This window comes from Schistocerca piceifrons, chromosome X (assembly GCF_021461385.2).
Source record: "Schistocerca piceifrons isolate TAMUIC-IGC-003096 chromosome X, iqSchPice1.1, whole genome shotgun sequence".
Classification (NCBI taxonomy): Eukaryota; Metazoa; Arthropoda; class Insecta; order Orthoptera; family Acrididae; genus Schistocerca; species Schistocerca piceifrons.
This window is the reverse complement of record NC_060149.1, coordinates 71,679,150-71,700,786: the sequence shown is the minus strand read 5'-3', so window position 1 is coordinate 71,700,786 and position 21,637 is coordinate 71,679,150. Positions and strand designations below refer to the sequence as shown.

Below are 21,637 nucleotides of genomic sequence, written 5' to 3'. Positions count from 1 at the left end.
TATTTCCACTCCATGTATGGTAATCTCCACCCCCACATATGGTGCCTCAATCCCCCCTCCCTCATACAATATCTCCACCACTCATATGTAGTATATCTCACCCCGTGTACAATGTCTCACCCTTGCTTACAGTATCACCCCTGCAGCGTACAGTAACCTCCCCATGTGTACAGTATCTCCCCATCACATACAGTAACTCACCATCATATATGACATCTCCCATCACGTATGGTATCTACACTTCCAGAGTACGATACCTGCCCCTCCCTCACGTGTGGTGCATCCCCAACCTGTAGTGTGTTCTCTCTCCCTCCCCCCCTCTCCCCCCACGTACTGGTCTCCATATGGTATCTGCCTCCCACCATGTACAGTCTAGTGTATACTTCATCTCCCATCCCATGCGTTCATTGTTCTCCCCCCATGTGTACAGTATCTCTCCACCACACAGACCCTGTGCATATATTATCTTCCCCCCCCCCCTCCTCTCCACCCCCCCACACATTTCATACATTATCTCTCCCTGCCAACTTCTGTACATTATGCCTACCCCCAGACATACAATATATCTCCTTCCCAGCATATACGCTATATCCCATCCCTCCTGAGGGCATCAGTTATTTGGGCATGCCCTTCCCCGACATACAGTATATGTCCACCACCCATCACCACCCACCACCACCATACACCTCTTCTCCTCCTTCTCCACTTCACATCTGCTATCTGCCATCTCATCACTTGTATCTGCCCCCCTCTCCACCGCCAACCCCCCCCCTCCCCATCTCCCATCTCCACTTCACATCTGGTATCTGCCACCTGATGACTTGTATCTGCCCCCCTTTCCGCCACCTTATGCCTGGTATCTGCCCCCCTTTCCGCCACCTTATGCCTGGTATCTGCCCTCCCCCACCCCCATCCCCTATGTCAGTTAGCTGTCCCCCATCCCATACATATGGTATTTGCAACCCCTCATCTCCTACATGTGTACAGTACCTGCCCCCAAGCACTTACACTTATGGTATCTGCCCCACATGCATCTGGTATCTGCCCTCGAGCATCCAGTATCTGAACCTGAGCATCCACTATCTGCCCCTGAGCATCTGGTATCTGCTGCCAAGCATCTAGTATCTGCCCCTGAGTGACTGGTATCTGCCCACCGTGTGCCCAGTTCTTGGCTGCTACAGCTCTGCATGTATGCTACCTACCCGCCACAGCCCTGTGCGTTCGGTGTCTGCCTGCCACACCTCCATGCATACGGTATCTGCTCACCACGGCTCCTGTGCGTACAGTGTCTACAGGCCAGAGCTCCTGTGCATGTGATATCTGAGCACCATGCCACACCATGTATGATATCTGCGTGACACACCCCTGCATGGCCAGTATCTGCCCACTACAACTCCATGTGTAAATTACCTCCTGAAACCCCTCAACATGTGAACATTATTTCCTCTACCTCAATGTGCATGTGTTATTTCCCTTACCTCTACGTGTGTATGTTATTTCTCCTACCTCCATGTACATATGTTACCCCTGTATATCTACACATGCACATTATCTCCCTTCTCACCCACGTGCATATGATGTCTCATTCTCATGAACGATATTTCACCCCACCATGCTTAGGATATCTCCCTCAAACCACCCTCTGATTATGGTATCTCCCCCACCACATACGGTTTCTTTCTTACCCTCTTGCATGTATGCTACACCCCCCCCTATGTATGTGCTATTTCCATACTCTCACCGTGTGTACGCGGTCTCCCCTCCCTGCGCATATGTAGGCTCCCCTCCCTGTGCGTATGCAGGTTTCCCTCCCTGCACGTACCCAGGCTTCTCTCCCTGTGCACATTTATGCAAACATCCCTCTATGCATGTACGGTACCCCACCACTCCCTTGTTATGGTACCTCCCACCCACTGCGCACACACACACACACACACACACACACACACACACACACACACACACACACACGAGTCGCAGTCGCCTCTCCTCCTCCCATGAGCCACTACCCCCAAGGAGCCCTGTCCCCCTCCTGCACCCCCCCCCCTCCCTGCAAGCCCCGACCCCCCTCCCTGCAAGCCCCGAGCCCCTCCTGCACAGCACGCCACCACCTCCAGCACAGCATGCCACCACCATCTCCCTGCAAGCCCCGCCCCCCTCCTGCATGCCACGCCCCTCCCACAAGCTCTGTTCCCCCCTGTGAGCCACTGTTCACCCCCCCCCCCTGTGAGCCCCCCCCCTCTCGAGTCCCCCTCCCCACCCTGTGAGCTCCCTACCCCCTGTGAACTCCACCTCCCCCTGCGAGATGCCTCCCTCTGCAAACCCCTCATCCCCCTGCGAGCTCCCTCCCCCCTGCAAACTGAACCCCTCCCCCGTGAGCACCCTCCCATACTCATGACAACTTACTCTAGAACGTGTCAGGTAGGGCAGAGAGGGTGTTGCTTTGAACATTTCATTGATAGGGTTGTTCTCATCAGAATTGACAGTAAACCAACATACAAAATAATAGTTCAGGTATACCTGCCCACGTTGCAAGCTGAAGATGAGAAGACAGAGATGGTATATGGGGATACTGAATGTGTAATTCAGCACGTAGAGGGAACTGAAAATCTAATAGTTGTGGTGGACTGGAATGCAGTTGTGGGGGAAGGAGTAGAAGAAAGGGTCACAGGAGAATATGGACTTTGTACTAGGAATGAGAGAGGAGAGAAACTAGATAGTTCTGCAATAAATTTCAGCTAGTAACAGTGAATAATCTGTTCAAGAATCACATGAGGAAGAGGTATTTTTCGAAATGGCCAGGAGAGACAGGAATATTTCAGTTGGATTACATCTAGGTCAGGCAGAGATTCTGAAATCAGATACTGGATTGTAAAGCATACCCAGGAGCAGATATAGACTCAGTCCACAATTTAGTAGTGATGAAGAGTAGGCTAAAGTTTAAGAGACTGGTCAGGAAGAATCAGTACACAAAGAAGTGCAATATGGAATTACTAAGGAATGAAGAGACATGCTTCAAGTTTTCTGAGGCTGTAGACACTGCAATAAGGCATAGTTCAGTAGGCAGTTCAGTTGGAGAGGAATGGACGTCTCTGAAAGAGACAACCACAGAAGTTGAAATGGAAACATAGGTACAAAGAATGTACCTGCAAAGGAACCATGGATAAGAGAAGAAATACTACAGTTGATTGATGAAAGAAGGAAGCACAAAAATGTTCAGCGAAATACAGGAATACAAGTCACTTAGGAATGAAATAAACTGGAAGTGCAGGGAAGCTAAGGTGAAATGGGTGCATGAAAAATGTGAAGAAATAAAAAAAGATGTGATTGTCAGAAGGACTGATTCAGCATATAAAAAGTCTAAACAATCTTCGGCAAAATTAAAAGCAGGAGTGGTAACATTAAGAGTACAATGGGAATTACACTGTTAAATGCAGAGAGGAGAGCGGATAGGTGGTAAGGGGACATTGAATGCCTCTATGAGGGGGGAAACATGTCTGATGTGATAGAAGAAGAAATAGGAGTTGATAGGGAAAGGAGATTCAGTATTAAATCTGAATTTAAGAGAGCTTTGGAAGACTTCACATCAAATTAGGCAAAAGTGATAAATAACATTCCATCAAAATTTCTAAAATCATTGGGGGAAGTGGCAACAAAACAACTATTCATGTTGGTGTGTAGAATGTATGATATACCATCTGACTTCCAGAAAAATATCATCCACATGATTCCAAAGACTGTAAGAGCTGACAAGTGTGAGAATTATCACAAGATCAGCTTAACAGTTCATGCATCCAAGTTGCTGACAAGGATAATAAACAGAGGAATGGAAAAGAAAATTGATGATGTGGTAGATGATGATCAGTTTGGCTTTAGAAAAGGTAAAGTCACCAGAGAGGAAGTTCTGCCATTTCCATTAATAATGGAAGCAAGACTGAAGAGAAATCAAGACACATTCATAGGATTTGTTGACAATTTCAAATGGTGCAAGACATTTAAAATTCTGAGGAAAATAGGGGTAAGTTACTGGGGAGACAGGTAATATACAATATGTACAAGATCCGAGAAGGACTAATAAGAGTGGAGGACCAAGAACAGAGTGCTCTGATTAAAATGGATGTAAGACAGGGATGTAGTCTTTGGTCCCTATTGTTCAATCACTACATCAAAGAAGCACTGATGGAAATAAAGGAAAGGTCCAAGACTGGAATTAAAATACAAGGTGAAATAATATCAATGATAAGATTTGTTGATGACATTGCTATCCTCAGTGAAAGTGAAGATGAATTACAGGATCTGCTGAATGGCATGAACAGACTACTGAGTACAGAATATGGATTGAGAGTAAATCAAAGAAAGACAAAAGTAATGAAACTGACTGACTGGCAGTTTTCTCTTGCCTGTACACCAGTAAAGTCATATGGTGACATGAACTGCTGGAAGTTGTTGGATTATAAATCACTCAAATTCCTTGAGATGGCTATTTATAGCTGAAATCTGGATCCGTAAGAATAATAAAAAACCAATGGCATTGTGACTGATTTCACTGTGCACAATGGTTCTGTATGGACTCAAAGTTGGTGATGAACTACCTACATGATGTTCAGAATGGACACAAGATACTTTCCTTAGAGCATGTTTCTGTGTAATGAAGATTTTGTGATCACGTATACACAGGCAATGACTGCAGCTGTGGTGCATACTGTTGTTACTGCATCAAATAAAAGCTTTGGATATCTTGCTTTGTTTAACATTGTTAATCTTCCCAGAAAGATTCCTGCTCTGATGTGGCATATTCATGTGGCAGTCATTTGTAATTGCTTCTTATACCCTTCATTCTATCATGTACTCTGCCTTATGAGTGGTCTCAATGGTGTAACAAGCATACTGAGTGATGTACTGTCCAGGAATACATCACATAAATGAAACAGTCTCTGTAACAAGCTAAATGTCAAACATGTTGAATATCCTGACATCTGTCAAATCTGAAAATCTACTGATGTCTTATCACCTGACATGAAACACGTGCTAAACTCTCACATTTAGGTCACCTATGTATTGACAAAACATCCTTCAGTTCTCTAGTAAATAATGACATTACACTAATAATACTTTTGGTGTCCAATTTTAGCAGCTGAAAATGTTTTTGCTGTAATGGCTGGGGGAGGGGGGGATGTGTGGATTGCACTACGTTAGGTGGTGAACTGGTTTGTTAGTATCAGGAGCCAATAGTTCATGACACCAAGCAGGGTGGTAGTGGAGCAGTGGTTGGAAGCCTAGTAGCTTTCTGGAATATCAACATGAAAACATTATTGATTAAACATACGTTTTATTAATGAACACAGTGCAACAATCATAACAAATATTTGTGGTGGCACTGCCCTCCAGAGCTGCTTCTGTAGACAGTGGGTGTGCAGGCACTGAGCTAAGCAGGCTGCCTGCAGTTTCCAGCAGCTTCCTGTGCTGCTTGCCTGGAGGAGCAGTGATGCCAGTGACTCAGCATAAGCGTGAGGTGCACTTGTCAGCTGGACTGTGTGTGTGTGTGTGTGTGTGTGTGTGTGTGTGTGTGTGTGTGTGTGTGTGTGTGTGTGTGTGCCGACTGGATACAGCTCAGGGCAGGATGCAGCAGTAGGCACAGAATCCTATTTTAGACCATGTAGAGGAAGACAGCCCTCAGCAGTAGTGCCCGCCCTTGCAAGCGGAGGCAGAGAGTGACAGAATGCCCACGCAAGCAGAGGTAGTTAGGTGGCTGCACCATCCCAGTCTTGAACAGGGGGCTTCCAAGGCAGGAGGCAGGCAGGTACTGGAAGTTGGTTTGGAGGCAACCCACCAGCTGGAAGGCATTAACTCCACAACATCAGACTCAGAGCCAGTAATAAGCCTACTGTTAGTGGAGGCCAATTTGTGTGGTGGCCACTTTTAGATTCGTGTCAACTCATAGACTGGTTTGAACCTTCCTCAAGGCTTGTGGTTGCCAGACTGCATCCATATATCTAAAAATGAAGGATATTTATATGAGCATCGTGCGTACCTGTTTTGCCAAGGCATCGGTTCCCGTCATCTAGCACCAACAGAGCGCATGGCTCGGGCATGAAGTATTCGGGCCTCCACACCACAGTGGTTCTGTCTTTCTGCTGTGTTGTTGTTGTTATGATGTTGATCCCTCCTCTAGCTTGCAAATGTGGTAATTGCCTTGCATTGTAGTGGCAGTTCTTGTTGTATCAGCAGGCCGCCCCTGATATAAAAGCATTTAGTCAGCTCTGGTCCAACCCGCTTCTATGACCACTTGCTTTAGCCATGGCAGGGTTCTTATTTTAATCATTATCACAAAAAATAGTGCCAATGAAAATCATGTTTGCACATATTACTGTGGTCGTGTTTCTGAACAGGCCTGAGCTGTTCATTGAAAGATCATTGAAATACTAAATGAAATACATTGTGATATTCAAAGACCATTTTGACCAGGTTTAATGCCTGCCAAAGTGTTTGTGCATGTATGTATTAAAATGTGTTACATAGTGTTTGAAACACTTTCTTGAAATTCTTACCAAGTGTGCAGCATGTGCTTCATTTGTGTCAAGTATTGTGTCACAAGTGACAAATCAATGCAGTCATTTCCACAAAACTTTATTGACAAAGTTTTCTTATAAGATGGTTACTGTGTTCAGAAATTATATTTACTGATGGCTGGAAAAAATCTTAAGTTATTATTTCTAACTTGATGTATAGATATTCTTCAGAGATATTTGTTATGTGAATTTTCTTTGCATAAGGATGTTATGACTCATGATTAGATCTGATAAGAATAACAAATTGGACTGTAACTGTAATATCAAGTTGATGCTAATTTACTGACTCAAATAAACACAATTCAAGATTTGTACATCTTCACTTACAAAATTACCAATCAGTTCTACTGCTTAACTCCTCCTTGAAAATCCTGTAACAGATTTTGGATGCAAGTGCAATAACACATTTATATAAAAAAAAACTTAGTTTCAATTAGTATTTCAAAAGTGCCCCTCCACAGAATGTATATAAAAAGAAATTTGAACTGAGAAAACTAATAAATTATGAGACAGAACTGCTGGCAGAACTTAGCTCCAGGAGCTCAAATGTGTAATACCTCCAATAGACACACACAAAAGTGAAAAACTAGCAAACTACCTTCTCTCGTCTACTCTCTCTGATGCCTTCCAGTTCATCTTTATCTACCCTTGCCCTTTACTACAGAGGGGTCTCTGTCATCCTTAGGTCTGAGTGTTCCGTCCTTCCTTTTTAACCTTCCCCAACCTATACATTTCTCCTCCCAGACAAAGCAACTATTAGTTCTGAAGCACGTAGTGTATCACAATTCCTTTTCTATGTCTTTGTCAACAGTACTACACATTTCATCTGCTGAATGTAAGCACTGGAGAACAATGTTGTCTCATAGTTTATAGTCTCCACAGAATATGCTGTTTTTTCTTTTTTTTTCAATTAGTTAACATAAATGTTAAATGAGGAAATGTTGATAAACTATATTTTCTATGACTTGTCAAAAGAACATGACATATAAGAAGATGTACTAATGTTTCTTCCACAATTCCTAAATGAAATGGTCGTCATGGATGTGGAATAAGACAAAAATCTGAAACATATTTTTATACATAATAGGGTAAATGTAACAAGTCAGTAAATAATAGATGGATTGAGTTGTCAAAAGGCATGTAAACAAGATTAGGAACTTTGCTAGCTTTCAGATGAATCCACACTCCCTCCCCCTCCCTCTCCCTCTCCCTCTCCCTCTCCCTCTCCCTCTCCCTCTCCCTCTCCCTCTCCCTCTCCCTCTCCCTCTCCCTCTCCCTCTCCCTCTCCCTCTCCCTCTCCCTCTCCCTCTCCCTCTCCCTCTCCCTCTCCCTCTCCCTCTCCCTCTCCCTCTCCCCCCGTACAGTTACATTGTTCCAGATGACTGCATTGTGCTGGCACAGTGACTCAACAGCAGTTATTTACAATGGTCACATAACTGCAGTGCAGATATAGTCAAATTGTTCATTACACTCATATTATTAATAATATATACATCAGTTTATTCTGCTAAGAAATTAATCAATTGAACAGGTGGAGTTACCCAGCAATGAATCTTTTAGGCTCCACTGAAAGACATCTTGTCATCCAGCGTCACATGACAACATTTGGATGCGAGTTGGAGAGGCATTAGGTGAGCACACCACAGGCCTCTACAGGACTTTCTAGACATTGGAGTTGCCACTCCTTCTTCTAGTAGCTCTACTGTTTGTATCATAAAGCTGAGTGGACCCAATATACTGTAGTTTTCCCACTATGGAAAACTCAATGGCAGTACTGGGCATCGAATCCAGGTCCTCCACATGGTAGCCAGCCGCCAGATTACTTAGCTACAGTGGCGGACCAGGCTTCTCTAAAACTGAACTTTATTAGTAACTAAACTATAATTGCTGGTGGCAAGTAATTGAAAATGTAAGTTTCTAAGTAATGGACACCTTTCTGAAACAAAGTAACTGACTTTAATGTAAATCCTTATTCTTATTTCTAGAATTGATTCCATGAACTGAGTTGTTGGTTTGAAAACAGACATACTATTTACGGCAAATTTGAATAAGGAATAAATGTATTTAAAATCTGTAGTTAGTAACTCCACTTCCTTGAACAAGCCTCTGCAGGACAGTCTGAATTCCCATACAAATAATTGATGATGCACACGTCTGCACTCACAAAACCTCAGCTTGGCTTGATGACTTACCCCCCCCCCCCCCCCAAAAAAAAATAAATTGTGGTGTATGGAATTATGGAATTAAAATGGGCCAGCTTTTTTTTTTTTATTTTTATATCACCTATTTCTAAGAACAACCACAGTGGAAATAAAGATTTATTTAGGTCCTTCAGCAATTCTGTGGTATGCTCCTCCCAACTGAATTTATTGTCAAGTTGTTGTCCCAAGAATTAAATACTGTCAATCTTTTCTCTCTGCTTGTCATCACATTTTAGGTATATGTTAGGAGGAAACCTCTTACAAGTTCTGAATTACATGTAACTTCCTCTTGGAGTTTAGAGACATATAATTGGCCATAAACCATTTAGTAATTTACACAAAAATCAGGCCTCGAGAAGTTGTAGAGGAAACTTAGTGGATAAAGTTTTAATAAGGTGCTGAAGTCCAGAAATGTACTATTTGATAAGTTTGAAGTTCACAATTATGACATCACATACCACTTTAGCCCCACAACAATAATTCCTATGAGACATTGGCACATTCCCAACTTGGAGGATCTATGTGGTGCTCCCTGGAGATGCAGGACTTTTAAGAGGACATCCTTTGTCTTGTAGAAGAAAACCTGATGATCAGTGCTCCAAACACTGCCCATGCCATGGGCTCCTGTAGAGAACCCAAGTCAAGAGCTCATTGTCTCCACTGTGTGTGTACTGTGAAGCAGGATATTTGAAAGTGGCCTGATCTTGAAACTTATCTTACATCCAAACTATACATTTCTGGATGTGGGTTCCTTATGAAAACCTTACCTATGATGTCTCCTCTACAACTGCCAGAAACCTGTAAAAGGAATTTTGTATCATGCTGCATACCTTAGTTACTATTTAGTGCAATGTCTGTACCATCTCCATATAAAACAAACATGGTGTCTCATAATGTTAGGTGATAAATAAAAGATAAAGACCCTAAATTGGAACTTCGTGGGACACCACATGTAGTTGTTTCCCAACTGGATAATGAGTGACAACTGAATACAGTACTATTTCTTATTTACTCTCTTTATGGCTTGTCAGAGACATTCGATTTGAACCATTTGGCTATATTTCCTGTTGCACCATAATATTCAAATTTACACAAGATAATATTGTGGTTTGTTCATTCAAACACCATTGACAGCTCATGTAGTATACCAGTGGCCTACAACTTATTGTCTAATGAGTTATGTACATTCTTGCTTTATGTGTAAACAGACTCCTCAATATTGGAACCCTTAAGAAATACAAACTGTGACTTTGACAATATATTATTTGTTGTGTATAAATAAGATAATGGACAGTCCATCATAGAATATAATTAACTTCTTATTCTTGTTTATGTGCATTATCAATAAGTCAGTGCCTCAGATATTCAGTGAGTTGTTACCTTTATTCCTAAATTATTTATTGTTTATAGTCTGATGGTTAAGAACATATTTTTGAGTATGAGGAATGAATCCATTTGTAATGTTATTGCTAACTGTTAATATAACCCGAATGAACACACTATTTTGCACATTTTGATGAGTGCCAATGTAGTTTTTTTTAATTTTTACAATAGTTACAAATTCATGGATATTGTTATTTGACATAACTGATTTTATCACCTAGTAGCAGCTCTTCACAGTAAATAAAGACAGTCTTGATGAATAAGAGCCACTTGTAAATTACCATTTCTAAAATTTTTGAGAATGCTGGCAGAATCGAAAGTGGGAAGCAGCTTTATTGTATTCTGTGCCTTTTTTCTTATAGAGAGGCCTAACTCCAGGGTATTTGAATCGATGTTTCTATGAGGGATAACCAGTTTAACAAATAACATAACACGTTACTTAACTCAGAAGAGTATTAATTAATTTTGTAATATTTTTTCATAACTACTAGATTATTTTGGATTTTAAACATTTTGTTTTGGAGATTGCTTCTTCTGGTGCAGTGATGATCATATTCATATTACAGAAGTTATTTATCAAGCCTGGCCTGAGATATTCTATGACAGAATCTACTGAACTTCTTAGTGGACATTTCATAACTGTTATTTAAATGATGTGATATATTGTAAGTAACGGTTATGAAATTTCTGTTAAGAAGTTCTGCAACAGTAGACACAACTACTACCAATGTATCATTTACTCTTATAGCTATCCATTTCTCCTCCTCCTCCTCCTCTTCTTCTTCTTCTTCTTCTTCTTCTTCCTCTTCCTCCTCCTCCTCCTCCTCCTCCTCCTCCTCCTCCTCCTCCTCTGTGATTCTATACGGTCGCAGGTTTGAATCCTGCCTCGGGCATGGATGTGTGTGATGTCCTTAGGTTAGTTAGGTTTAAGTAGTTCTAAGTTCTAGGGGATTGATGACCTCAGATGTTAAGTCCCGTAGTGCTTAGAGCCATCCAAACCTTTTTTTTTTTTCAAGATACCCTTATTCCTTGAGTAATCTGTGACTTCTTTGTAGGCTTTGGTCTAATTTGCATTACTTTTTGGGGGAAAACAATTTCCCAAATAAGGTAAAAACTTCACCAATAAACGTGTTATATTTTTTGTTTCTGTCATTAATGCTGTATACATAGCTCCATTTCACATATTTGAGGAATATTCTACATGGGCCAGTCACATCAATGTTACCACCGCCTATGTTCAATGCCAATGTGCAATAACTATTTGCAGATGGCAGGTGACAGTACTAGCAATGGAGGGTGATTTATAAACAGATGAAAATTTCCTACTGCTTCTTGGTATACACTTACTATTACAAAGTAAGTTAAATATAAATTATTGTATGTGAAAAATGATTAGAGATAGTTTCATATTAAAGTAAAAGACAGTCATGTAAATGCTCAGTATGTTGCAGTATATTTCTCCGAAAAAGTCTTATAATTGTAAACTGAACCATTCCACACTGTAGTGAAAGATCATGGTTATGATCCTTGGAACTTGTAAATAACTGGTACTTTAACTGAAGGGAAGTTGGTAGGGATTTGCACTAAGAATAGACACAATAAAAGCCAGTCACACCCACACTGACTGCAACGTGTGACCCAAGGAAGAAAAGGTGTTTGCTAATTAGACAAACTGAGTTACTGTATAATGCGTAAGAAAGGAAGTAGGATAATTTGCACTGTCTACAGAAGAACTTGTCTGCTGGTACACTGTCCCAAGAAAATGTGTAACATTATAGGGGATTTTGGAGAGAGAAATACTCAACTAATAAAGCTTGCTTTAGATACAACAAAAAACTTTTTATTTTGATATACCTCATTTTAATCTGTATACCAATGTAAGATTTGGAAGCAGATATTTTCCTGTCACTTCCATGTACTACATTGCCTCTGAAAAATAAAGATTTTTGTTCAGTTCTAATCTGGTGCAAACATTGAAATTCATGAGAAGGCTCAACATTAGTTAATGCTCAATCTAGGAACTTACCACTGTGTTTTTGCACATTGTTCAAGCACACCAGACAAAAATCCAATTTCCTCTTAGTTTAAATTAGGTCTAACTTTCTAGGTTAAGACTGTAGAAAAACTGAGTCAATTTAGATGTTAGAAAAGGAAACTGGATTACAGGAAAATAGGATAAGTAATGTCAGTCAACAAAGAGTGCAAAAATTCCTAGGCAATGGCAAGTGATGGAAGCCAAAGCTGGAAATTCCAAATAAGATGTCAGAAAGATGCTTTTAAACTTACCTTTAGTGCATTATGATATGTACCCAGAAAAACAGCACAGCTAATTGCAAACTTCTCACCTCAAGGTTTTTTTTCAGATCAGGTGATGTACAATTAAAAGCAAAAATATATTGGAAAGTAAGGAAAGAATTTCAAGGAGCGTCGAAACATGAGGAAATGTGGAACATCGGATTGTTGAAATATTTTATTCATGTAAAACAGACACTGTCAGCTTGTATTGCATGATGGCTATGGGAAAAGGATGTGCAGTGACAGAGATTAAATAGACATCCTTCAATTAAATGACTGGGCCAAATCTAAGAATAGATAATGGGAAAGAGGAAACATAGATTTCTGTACCGATAGATGAGGCATAACAAGACCGGAAAAACAGATACAGATCATGTAAAAAGTCCCTGCTAGTCTACAAGAGATGAAACTCACTTATGTTGGCATTTTTTGTGTGACTTGGCTGTTACCATGTTGTGCATGTGATGATTGATAATATCAGCTTGTGCTTAAAAATGTTACTGTGTAATCTCTGATAAAGTGCATAAAAAAGAGAATCATTGCTCAGAAAATAGCAGTCTTTAGGTACAGAGTAGGTCCAAATGATATAAAAATACTATCTTTTTGCACATTTCTGATGTATTAGATTTTACAAAGGAGTGGAAGTAGAATCCAGATCTCTTCCATTTCATCCATCTGTTCACACCAGTTGAATGACTTGGAATTTCTTTCTGCCCCCTTCCTTTCGCCTTCTGTTTCAAATGGCCAATTTAACCTTTGTGTCAGTTGCTACTAGCCACTGTCCACAAAACCTAAAGATCGAGTTTCAAGGTCTGCTACTGCAACATTCATTTTTAATTTTACTGTAAGGCTTATTAGTGAACATTGAACATTCTACTGAGAGTGCATGATTTTCTGCCCACAAATGTCCCTGTGTTGTTAGTAATGAACTAAAGGGTGTTAAGTACCACATTTCAGCTGCAAATATTTTTACCTCAATCTGTGTTGAATAACTTATATGAAAAGAACAATCATTTTATCTGCAGTGGATATTTGTAGATTTAATTAATATGATTGTATTGTGGATACCAACATAATTTCCAAGGGTAAGAACAATCATAGTAAACTTTTAAATAAATCATAAAAAATGTTGAGACACATGAAAGAAAATAATTCTTTAACATAGAGAAAAATTGTTTGAGTTAAGGCACTGTATAGATTTGATAACATATTTTTCAAAAACTGCAGTGGGTAGGGTTCTTGAAGAAGAGTCGTATGATCATAAATATAAAGTTCAGAACTTATGTTTGGCTAATATTTGTGCAGGTGAAGCATAGAAAGTTTCATTATGATTGACTGTTGAAAAAAATCATATTAGTTGGGATAATGGGTTGTCTATTGGAGAAGTGTACCAAGTAAATCACCTTCATCAGGGCTGTGACTAATAAAACTTTAATGGTTCAGCAGCATTCACCTGCCCATATTTGTTGAACCGTGGTTCATAATTCTGTTTTTTGTTTGAAGTAACTTTATTTATGATGGAGAAGTGGAAAACTTTGCTTAGGTTTTATTGACAGTGTACTTCTTGTGTATGTTGGGTAATTTTCTTATGGAACAGCTGATACTGGTGTGTTTTACAGTTATTAACAAATCACTTGTAAGAATGTCATTTTATGTGGACTTCAGTTCCTAATTTTCCCATTTTCTGGATCAACAGTCTCTCTCTCTCTCTTTTGTTGTTGTTATATTATTACTCCTATCCACTACAATTTTCATGCGTTCAGGTTGTTGTGTAATTACTTTTCTATCTGTTTTCTGTTGCACTGTACTGATGCAGAATACTGCGTGAAAGTGTCTTTGTAATTCTATCTTCTTTTAAAAGATTGGTCTGTATTTCTTAGTTAATTTATTTTCTTAATTGTATGTTATTCAGATAAAATATTAATGACTTGTATTAAATGTATGTAACATTTACTAATCCAAATAAAAATAAAATTATGTTAACATTGGCTTAAGTAAATGAAATGCCTCAACACTTACATCATCATCTGTAAATTACGGTAGTTTATTTTTAATTGTATTTTTCATTATGTCACGTTTGCATTGATTATTTCAGTTTTCATAAATAACTTGACACTCACGCTGCTTCAAGTGTCATTTAGGGTTATCTGTACTGATAAGGGGTATTTACAGTTATGTGTAAGATCTGTTACTTTATTTTCATAGTATTCACTGTGTAACCACAGTCATAACACTATCAAAGGAATATTATTTGAGCTTGTGTCTAATATAGTTGTGTGAAATGTTTGATGCTAAATTAGCAATAATGAAATTAATAGTGTATTTGGGAACATTTTTTAAGAAAGTTCAAGATAATGTTTCATTTCTAACTGTTTACCTGCTTGAAGGATTTTGTTACAAGAAAATCAAGAAGTGTGTAAGTACCAGAACTGGTTCTCATTGTGACTGGAGGAACATGATATGCCAGGTGTCACGGTAACAGTGATACTGTTCACTTTGTCTCCCTTGTTCTATTCATTTCTGGGAGGCCGGTTGTAAGATATTATATTACACCAGGAACTGAGCTCTAGAGAAGAATTAATGTCACATCCCAAGTCTTATGAAACAACAGTAACACTGAAAATTCAGTTGTGCTGCTGCCTTAGTTGCAATAAGGTAGCTAGGCATTCTGAGTTCTAATTTTTTTTTCCCCTCTGTGTGTCATGAATCGAGTACAGTGTTGACGTATGTACAGCTTTTATTTTAGTTAAAGAAAACTGTTCTGAAAGTGTGTGGATTTTGCTTTTGTGTGACTGGAGATCATATCAAGGTTTGTTTTTTCTTGTCATAACTTTTAAGCAAGTTTTGTTTAATTTTATTCTCTGCAAAAATGGCTTTTGACAGTCAACAATTGCAAAAGTAATGGTTTTGTTTTCTACATTAAATAATTTACTGTAACTAGCTCAGAATTTTTGTTTGCACCAGATAAATTCTGCAAATAAAAATCTTGACCTGCACCAGCAAATGTTATTGATGTTACAAATGACACCAATAATATTTTTGCTAATCATTTGCTACATAACCTTCACATGGATTGCCTTTATTATCTAGTATGTATAGTTTTGTTATGGATGAACATATAACTGGTTGGAGGTGGGCAGGGGTGGAGTGGGGGTGGAGGGGAATAATTATATAGCTAACTACCAACACCACCTTGAGTTTTACTAATGTATTTCTCTCTGTCAAGCCTTAAAATTCTTCTAAATTTATACTTTCTTTTATCTGCATAGCATTGGCAAGAAATCTTTCAGGTTAGGCTGCACGAAGTTAGATTTACATTTTATTGCTCTGTGTCTTATAATCAGGAAGTATATTTTTATAATAAGCTGGATCAGAGGAGGGATTTGCAGGGGGAAATGAGGTAAGGTGGTGATGTCAACATTGAGTTGTATCCATTTAATTTGTGTACAATGTAAGTGAGGCAGTGAAATTTGATGATGTTCACAAACAGTGCAACTTCTACTGTGCAAGTGGTATTGCACCATTTAATTTTGAGAATTCTTTTTTTATTTTTTTAAGACCATTCAATTAGTTTGGTGTATAGATCAACATTGTACTGAACAGCAAAATCTATAAATTTGCTTATAACAGTGAATTAAATAGAAATTTGTCAGCAGATGTTCACAGGGCTCAGTTATTTAACTGAACACTGCATAGAAGAAAGGCTATCACAAAAACACAGTATTAGTAATATCATAATCTAATATTCCATTTGAATGGTTTTAGCTTGAGACTGTGGTTGGACACACTGGATGAAATGAACATGCATTTGCTCCGGAGTCGAAGGAAAGTCAAATGAAAAAATGAATTGTTTTGAATGTGAAAGTGTTATAAAGATATATAATTTTTCAACACAATGTCAGTCAAACTAAACAGAACATCTCCAGCACTTTTATTGCACGGCTTGTGCCTTTTCTTCCAATGACTTATTGAATATGCCAAATATGTTGAAGTTACTGGAAGGAAAGACAGGTGAATATTATGAATGAGCCAGATGTGCAAAATATGGGTTACTGTTGGCCAAAACTATTTCACTGGTAGTATGGAAGTTTGTCTGTTGCATTGAAAACTTATTCTTGTGTGTGATAAATAATACTGTTTAAAGTGGCTGACAAGAATCTTCTTTTCATCTATTCATGATGCACTAATATTTACCTTTCTAGATGCAGTACTGTATGATAGCATGAAAGGAATTTCAAGAGTGTTTTTCTATAACCTTCTTTTCTGATGGTCATGTTCAAAGTTACATGGAATGTTTCCAGTCAATGTTAGTGGACTCACATTATGGCCTAGTGACAAGTCTTGCAACGAATTAACTTTTTGCGGCTGGGGTTCACAATTACTTAAATTATTTTAAAGAACATTATGTTCCTCTTTGACTGTAAAACAATGTTGACCTTCTGACCATTATCAAGTTCTTGTTCACAGTGCTCCCCTTGGTAAGGGCTACATGGCCAAAATTGCAATAGTGCGTTTGCACTGATGACCTCACTGTTGAGCACCATCTACATACTACCACCACCAAATAGTGTGTTTTATAAATAAATAGTTTTACAATCACATGCAACCATGATGTCCTTCAAAATAACTTTGCAAGGAAGCCATCACATTCTTTTTCTAAGCAGTGCAACAGTGCATTGTGGTCTTGTAGACTTAACTTCCTAAGCTGAGAACTCAACTTGCTTGGTTCACGTCTTACTAGGAAATTGTGATGTTCAAGCACACCATCGTGTGCTGATCCATGATGAATTTTTAAATTTGCTTCAGTTTCATTCAGTGACAATAAGTGACATTACTTCCAAGTGTTACAACATTAACCAAGTCAGTATGCCCAATTGGTATGAAGAATATCCGCTGTTAAAGTCAAACCATTTACTTATTTCAATTTACTTCTTACACTAATTTCTGTAACAGACAGGTATCATCACACTGGATCTCTCTGAATTTCAATTGGTTTCATTCTTTCATTGCTCAATTCTTAAGTGGAATGGCCATACTTATAATAGTGCTGTAACTGAGTTTACAAATCTGTATGCTTTTTCTACTTGTAGGAGGAGGCAGGTTGTCCCACAAGGTTCAATTTCCTGTCCACTCCTAGTCCTTATACAGGGTGTCCCACCAGGAATGGTCAATATTCAAGGATGTGACAGGAACAATCATTTGAAGCAAAAAAACTCTGTAACAGACAGGTATCATCACACTGGATCTCTCTGAATTTCAATTGGTTTCATTCTTTCATTGCTCAATTCTTAAGTGGAATGGCCATACTTATAATAGTGCTGTAACTGAGTTTACAAATCTGTATGCTTTTTCTACTTGTAGGAGGAGGCAGGTTGTCCCACAAGGTTCAATTTCCTGTCCACTCCTAGTCCTTATACAGGGTGTCCCACCAGGAATGGTCAATATTGAAGGATGTGACAGGAACAATCATTTGAAGCAAAAAAACTCATGTGAACATAATTCCTATTCAGAATGGTTTCCGAGGTAGAACACATTTGATGTATATTGTTATTTGTTTTCTGTATTGTTCAATAGATCGTCAAGTTTACACATGTAAATATGTACAACAGTTAGTAAACATTACAACATGCATTTTATAAAGTGTCAGTTGAAAAATATGTATTTGTAGTATTCATCTCTAAGCATTATCATGCTTGTCATGTTACAGCTGTTGTACAGTTCACAATAAATGTTTAAATATCCCACTGTCAACTTCAATGCATTTGGGAACACATGTTGTGTTGCCTGTCTGAGTAGCTCTGCATGTTCCCAGATGAGGGCAGCAGTGTCCACGATGTGACCAAGCTGTTCATGTCACGTTTCACACTTTGTTTGTACACCTCAGACTTCATCCTACCCCATAAATAACAATCTTTCATGCATTTGGTAAAATGTACATTAAATGTTTTCCACCTTGGAAACCATTCAGAATAGTGCATATGTTCATATGATTTTTCTTTATTCAAATGAGCATTCCTGTCATAAATCTAAATACTGACTATTCCTGCTGGGAAACCCGGTATATGTGAATGACCTTCCATTGGTATGTTTTGCAGATGATATCAGTATTATAATCAATCCCGTTAGAGAGGAGACAGCAGAAGAGATTTTTAATGATGTTTTTCAAAAAATTATTTATTTGTTCTCTGAAAATAGACTCCCTTAATTTTGACAAAACAGATTGTATTCAGTTCTGTACAACAAATAGCTATACCAGCAATTGATGCAATTGGTGTAGCACATGAACAAGAGTCAGCAAATAGGGTGGAATGTACCAGATTTTTAGGTGTACATGCTGATGAAAACTTGAACTGGCAACATAGTATTGAGCTACTCAAACAGTTAACTTCAGCCACTTTTGTTTTTTGCGTAATTACTAGTCTTGGAAACAAATGAGTCAACCTGCTGACATATTTTGAAGGTTTCCACTGATAAGGTCATATGGAATAACTTTCTGGGCTAACACATCACTTAGCAAAAGAAAGAATTGATTGCACAAAATTGAATAGTAAGAATAAAATTTGGTGGTCACCCATGGTTATCATGTAGGCACCTCTTCAAGGAGTTAGTCATTTTAACCCTACCATCACAAAGCATATATTCACTAATGAAAATTGTCATAAGTAATCCATGACAATTAGAGAAGAAGCGTGATGTCGATACCTAGAACACTAGATGAAAAAAGGCCTTTTTTTAACCATCATTAAAGCTGTCAGTGACTCTGAAAAGAGTTCAGTATGCAGCAACAAAAATTTTTGATCATTTGCCCAATAGCAGAAAATTGCTGACAGGTAGCAAAGCAAGTTTTAAATCTAACATAGAAGTATTTATGATGGACAGCTCCTTTATTCCATGGAAAAATTTTTACTTAAAGACAGGTAACCTACTGTAGTTCCATGAGTAGGGCTAAAACAATAATATGTTCTTTAATTTTAACAGCAATCTTGTAAACATATTCTGTAAAGTGACACATCCCACATCAATTTAACAAAAGAATCATTCAGATGATGTATGGACCATGGAATTAACTAACAAAGGATAAAATTTTCATGTCTCATGAAACTTCCATTTAAAAAATCTTAATTTCTTTTGCCGAAACAGAAATTGACGAAAGTACGAATTATGTGCCATGAACCTACTTCTATGCACATAACTGCAGGCTCAACATATAGGCTTCTTGCCTGTGCCTCTGACACAGTAGTCTTGCCTCAGTGTTCTTCTTTTCCTGTCATGTGTAATTTTTTAAATCATTAGTTTCTCCCTGTGCTTATTCCACAACCATAGCAATTTTTCATTAATTTTTTTATACCTGGTGTAGTCACAGAATATGAAAATATTACTGGCTAATCTGATGGGATGAAATATTGTTTGATATGAACAGTTTCCTTTTGCTGTCATGAGTTTATTAACTATAATAATGGCAACAAGTATTTAACTACACAAGAAGAAGCAGTTTACTTGTGAGACACTTAGTTAAAATGTTTTCTCAGAATTAGGCTGTATAGTTATTATAATTTAAAACAAATATTCAGAAAAAAATATGAAAATAATGAAATTCAACGAGACCTGAAAAAATACAAGTTGTATCCAGAAAGTTATCTCCATTTTATGGTACAACAAGATAAAGGAAAATGACACATATTCTATCTTAAGGTGTGCCGAACTAGCTCATTACTCATATTGCTGTGCCAATGAGATTGTTTTTATTATCTACGGCAGTCATTCTGAAGGAGTGCCACAGTTGAAACTCGCGCCAAATGTGAAGTGTGCATAGTATTATGATTTGTTGGCAAATACCTTATGACAGCTCATAGTCATTGTGCTATTTACCTGCAGAGGTAAAATGAAATGACACTCATTTGTAATGATGAATGAAATGGCCAGCCATCTGTAGTCACCGATGAATTCATTCTGTAAATTGTTGAAAAAGCTGGTGGAAACAGTCATTTTGCTTTATCTTAGTTTTGAAGTAATTTCTCAGCAACTTCCTTTGTTTATCTAAAGAGTTCTATTGTTTGACATCGTGGATGTTTCTGTGCATTTTTTAGCATATGTCATCACTAATGCATGGCACATTCCCTCATCACATTCCTTCCATAAATGCCACAATGTTCATGTTGAATGTCAGCTACTGTGAGTTTCCTTTACAAGAAATACCCCATTAGCACTTCTACTTCAGATCTGTTGAGGATTTCAACTGAAGTACTCAAACTGAATGTCTACTGTAGCTAAATGAGCAACTGCAAAACTTTCTTAGTAGCACAGTTGAATAGAAATTGAGCTATGGTGGAACTCTGCACAGGAGTAGGATTACTTCTAATACTACTACTTACACTGAGTAAAAATGGATAGTATATTCTGGATAGGCCTGATGCCTTCTCTCATAAAAGAGGAAAAATACTTTTCTTTGCAATTAAATCTATACTACATTTAATGTTGTTTTCAGAATTTAAACTAAACCACCACCTAACTGTATACTGTACTGGCTTACTTAACAGAAATACCATGCAGCCTCAGGTTTACTTAAGAAATGGAACCAAATTAATTATTTCCCAAATTGTTTTAGAAACTTTTCCTGAAATATATGCAGACAGTGAACAAAAATATGAAAAAAAAAATCACGTACCAATTCGTAATATGATGTAGGAAAAATGCTGGCATTCAAAACAGCTACCAGTCATCTTAGAATGGATAAAGCCAGATTCTGCATGGTTTTCAAGGAAATTTTATACCATTCTTTCTTCAAAATAGTGGGAAGTTCAGCTAATGATGATGTAGGTGGAAGGTGATCATGCACCCTTCTCTCCAAAGTATACCACAAAGGCTCAACAGTATTTAGATCTGGTGACTGTGGTGGCCAAGGCAGATGTGACAATTCATCCTCATGCTCACTAAACCAGACCTAGATGATACAAGCTGTGTCCACTTGAAACACAGCATCACCATTGGGGAACAAACATTGTACCTGATCAGTCAAAATGGTCACATAATCATTGTCACTAATGCAGAGCAACCATGAGGCCTACAGAATACCGTGATATGGCTGTCCAACCAACACTAGACCCCTCACCATGTTTCAATTTTGGAATGTAAACTCAATCAGAAGTTGGAAATAGAGTGAAACAAGACTCATCCAACCAAATGAACTTT

The 21,637-nt window shown here is 38.4% G+C and overlaps 1 protein-coding gene across 3 annotated transcripts in view; it reads left to right on the top strand.

Moving 5' to 3' along the window:
* The window catches only part of LOC124723211 (glycogen debranching enzyme), a 211,486-nt gene that overhangs the window by 39,553 nt on the left and 150,296 nt on the right, over nucleotides 1–21,637 (top strand). The window contains exon 1 of one of the 3 annotated variants that reach the window (XM_047248398.1): nucleotides 14,715–14,864. The exons of 1 other annotated variant lie outside the window; for it this stretch is intronic. In XM_047248398.1, the coding sequence (XP_047104354.1) occupies nucleotides 14,730–14,864 (135 nt within the window). In that variant the 5' untranslated portion in view covers nucleotides 14,715–14,729. Of the gene's footprint in view, nucleotides 1–14,714; nucleotides 14,865–15,107; nucleotides 15,258–21,637 lie in introns of those variants that run through there. One more of the 3 variants, XM_047248400.1, reaches the window with a different exon arrangement.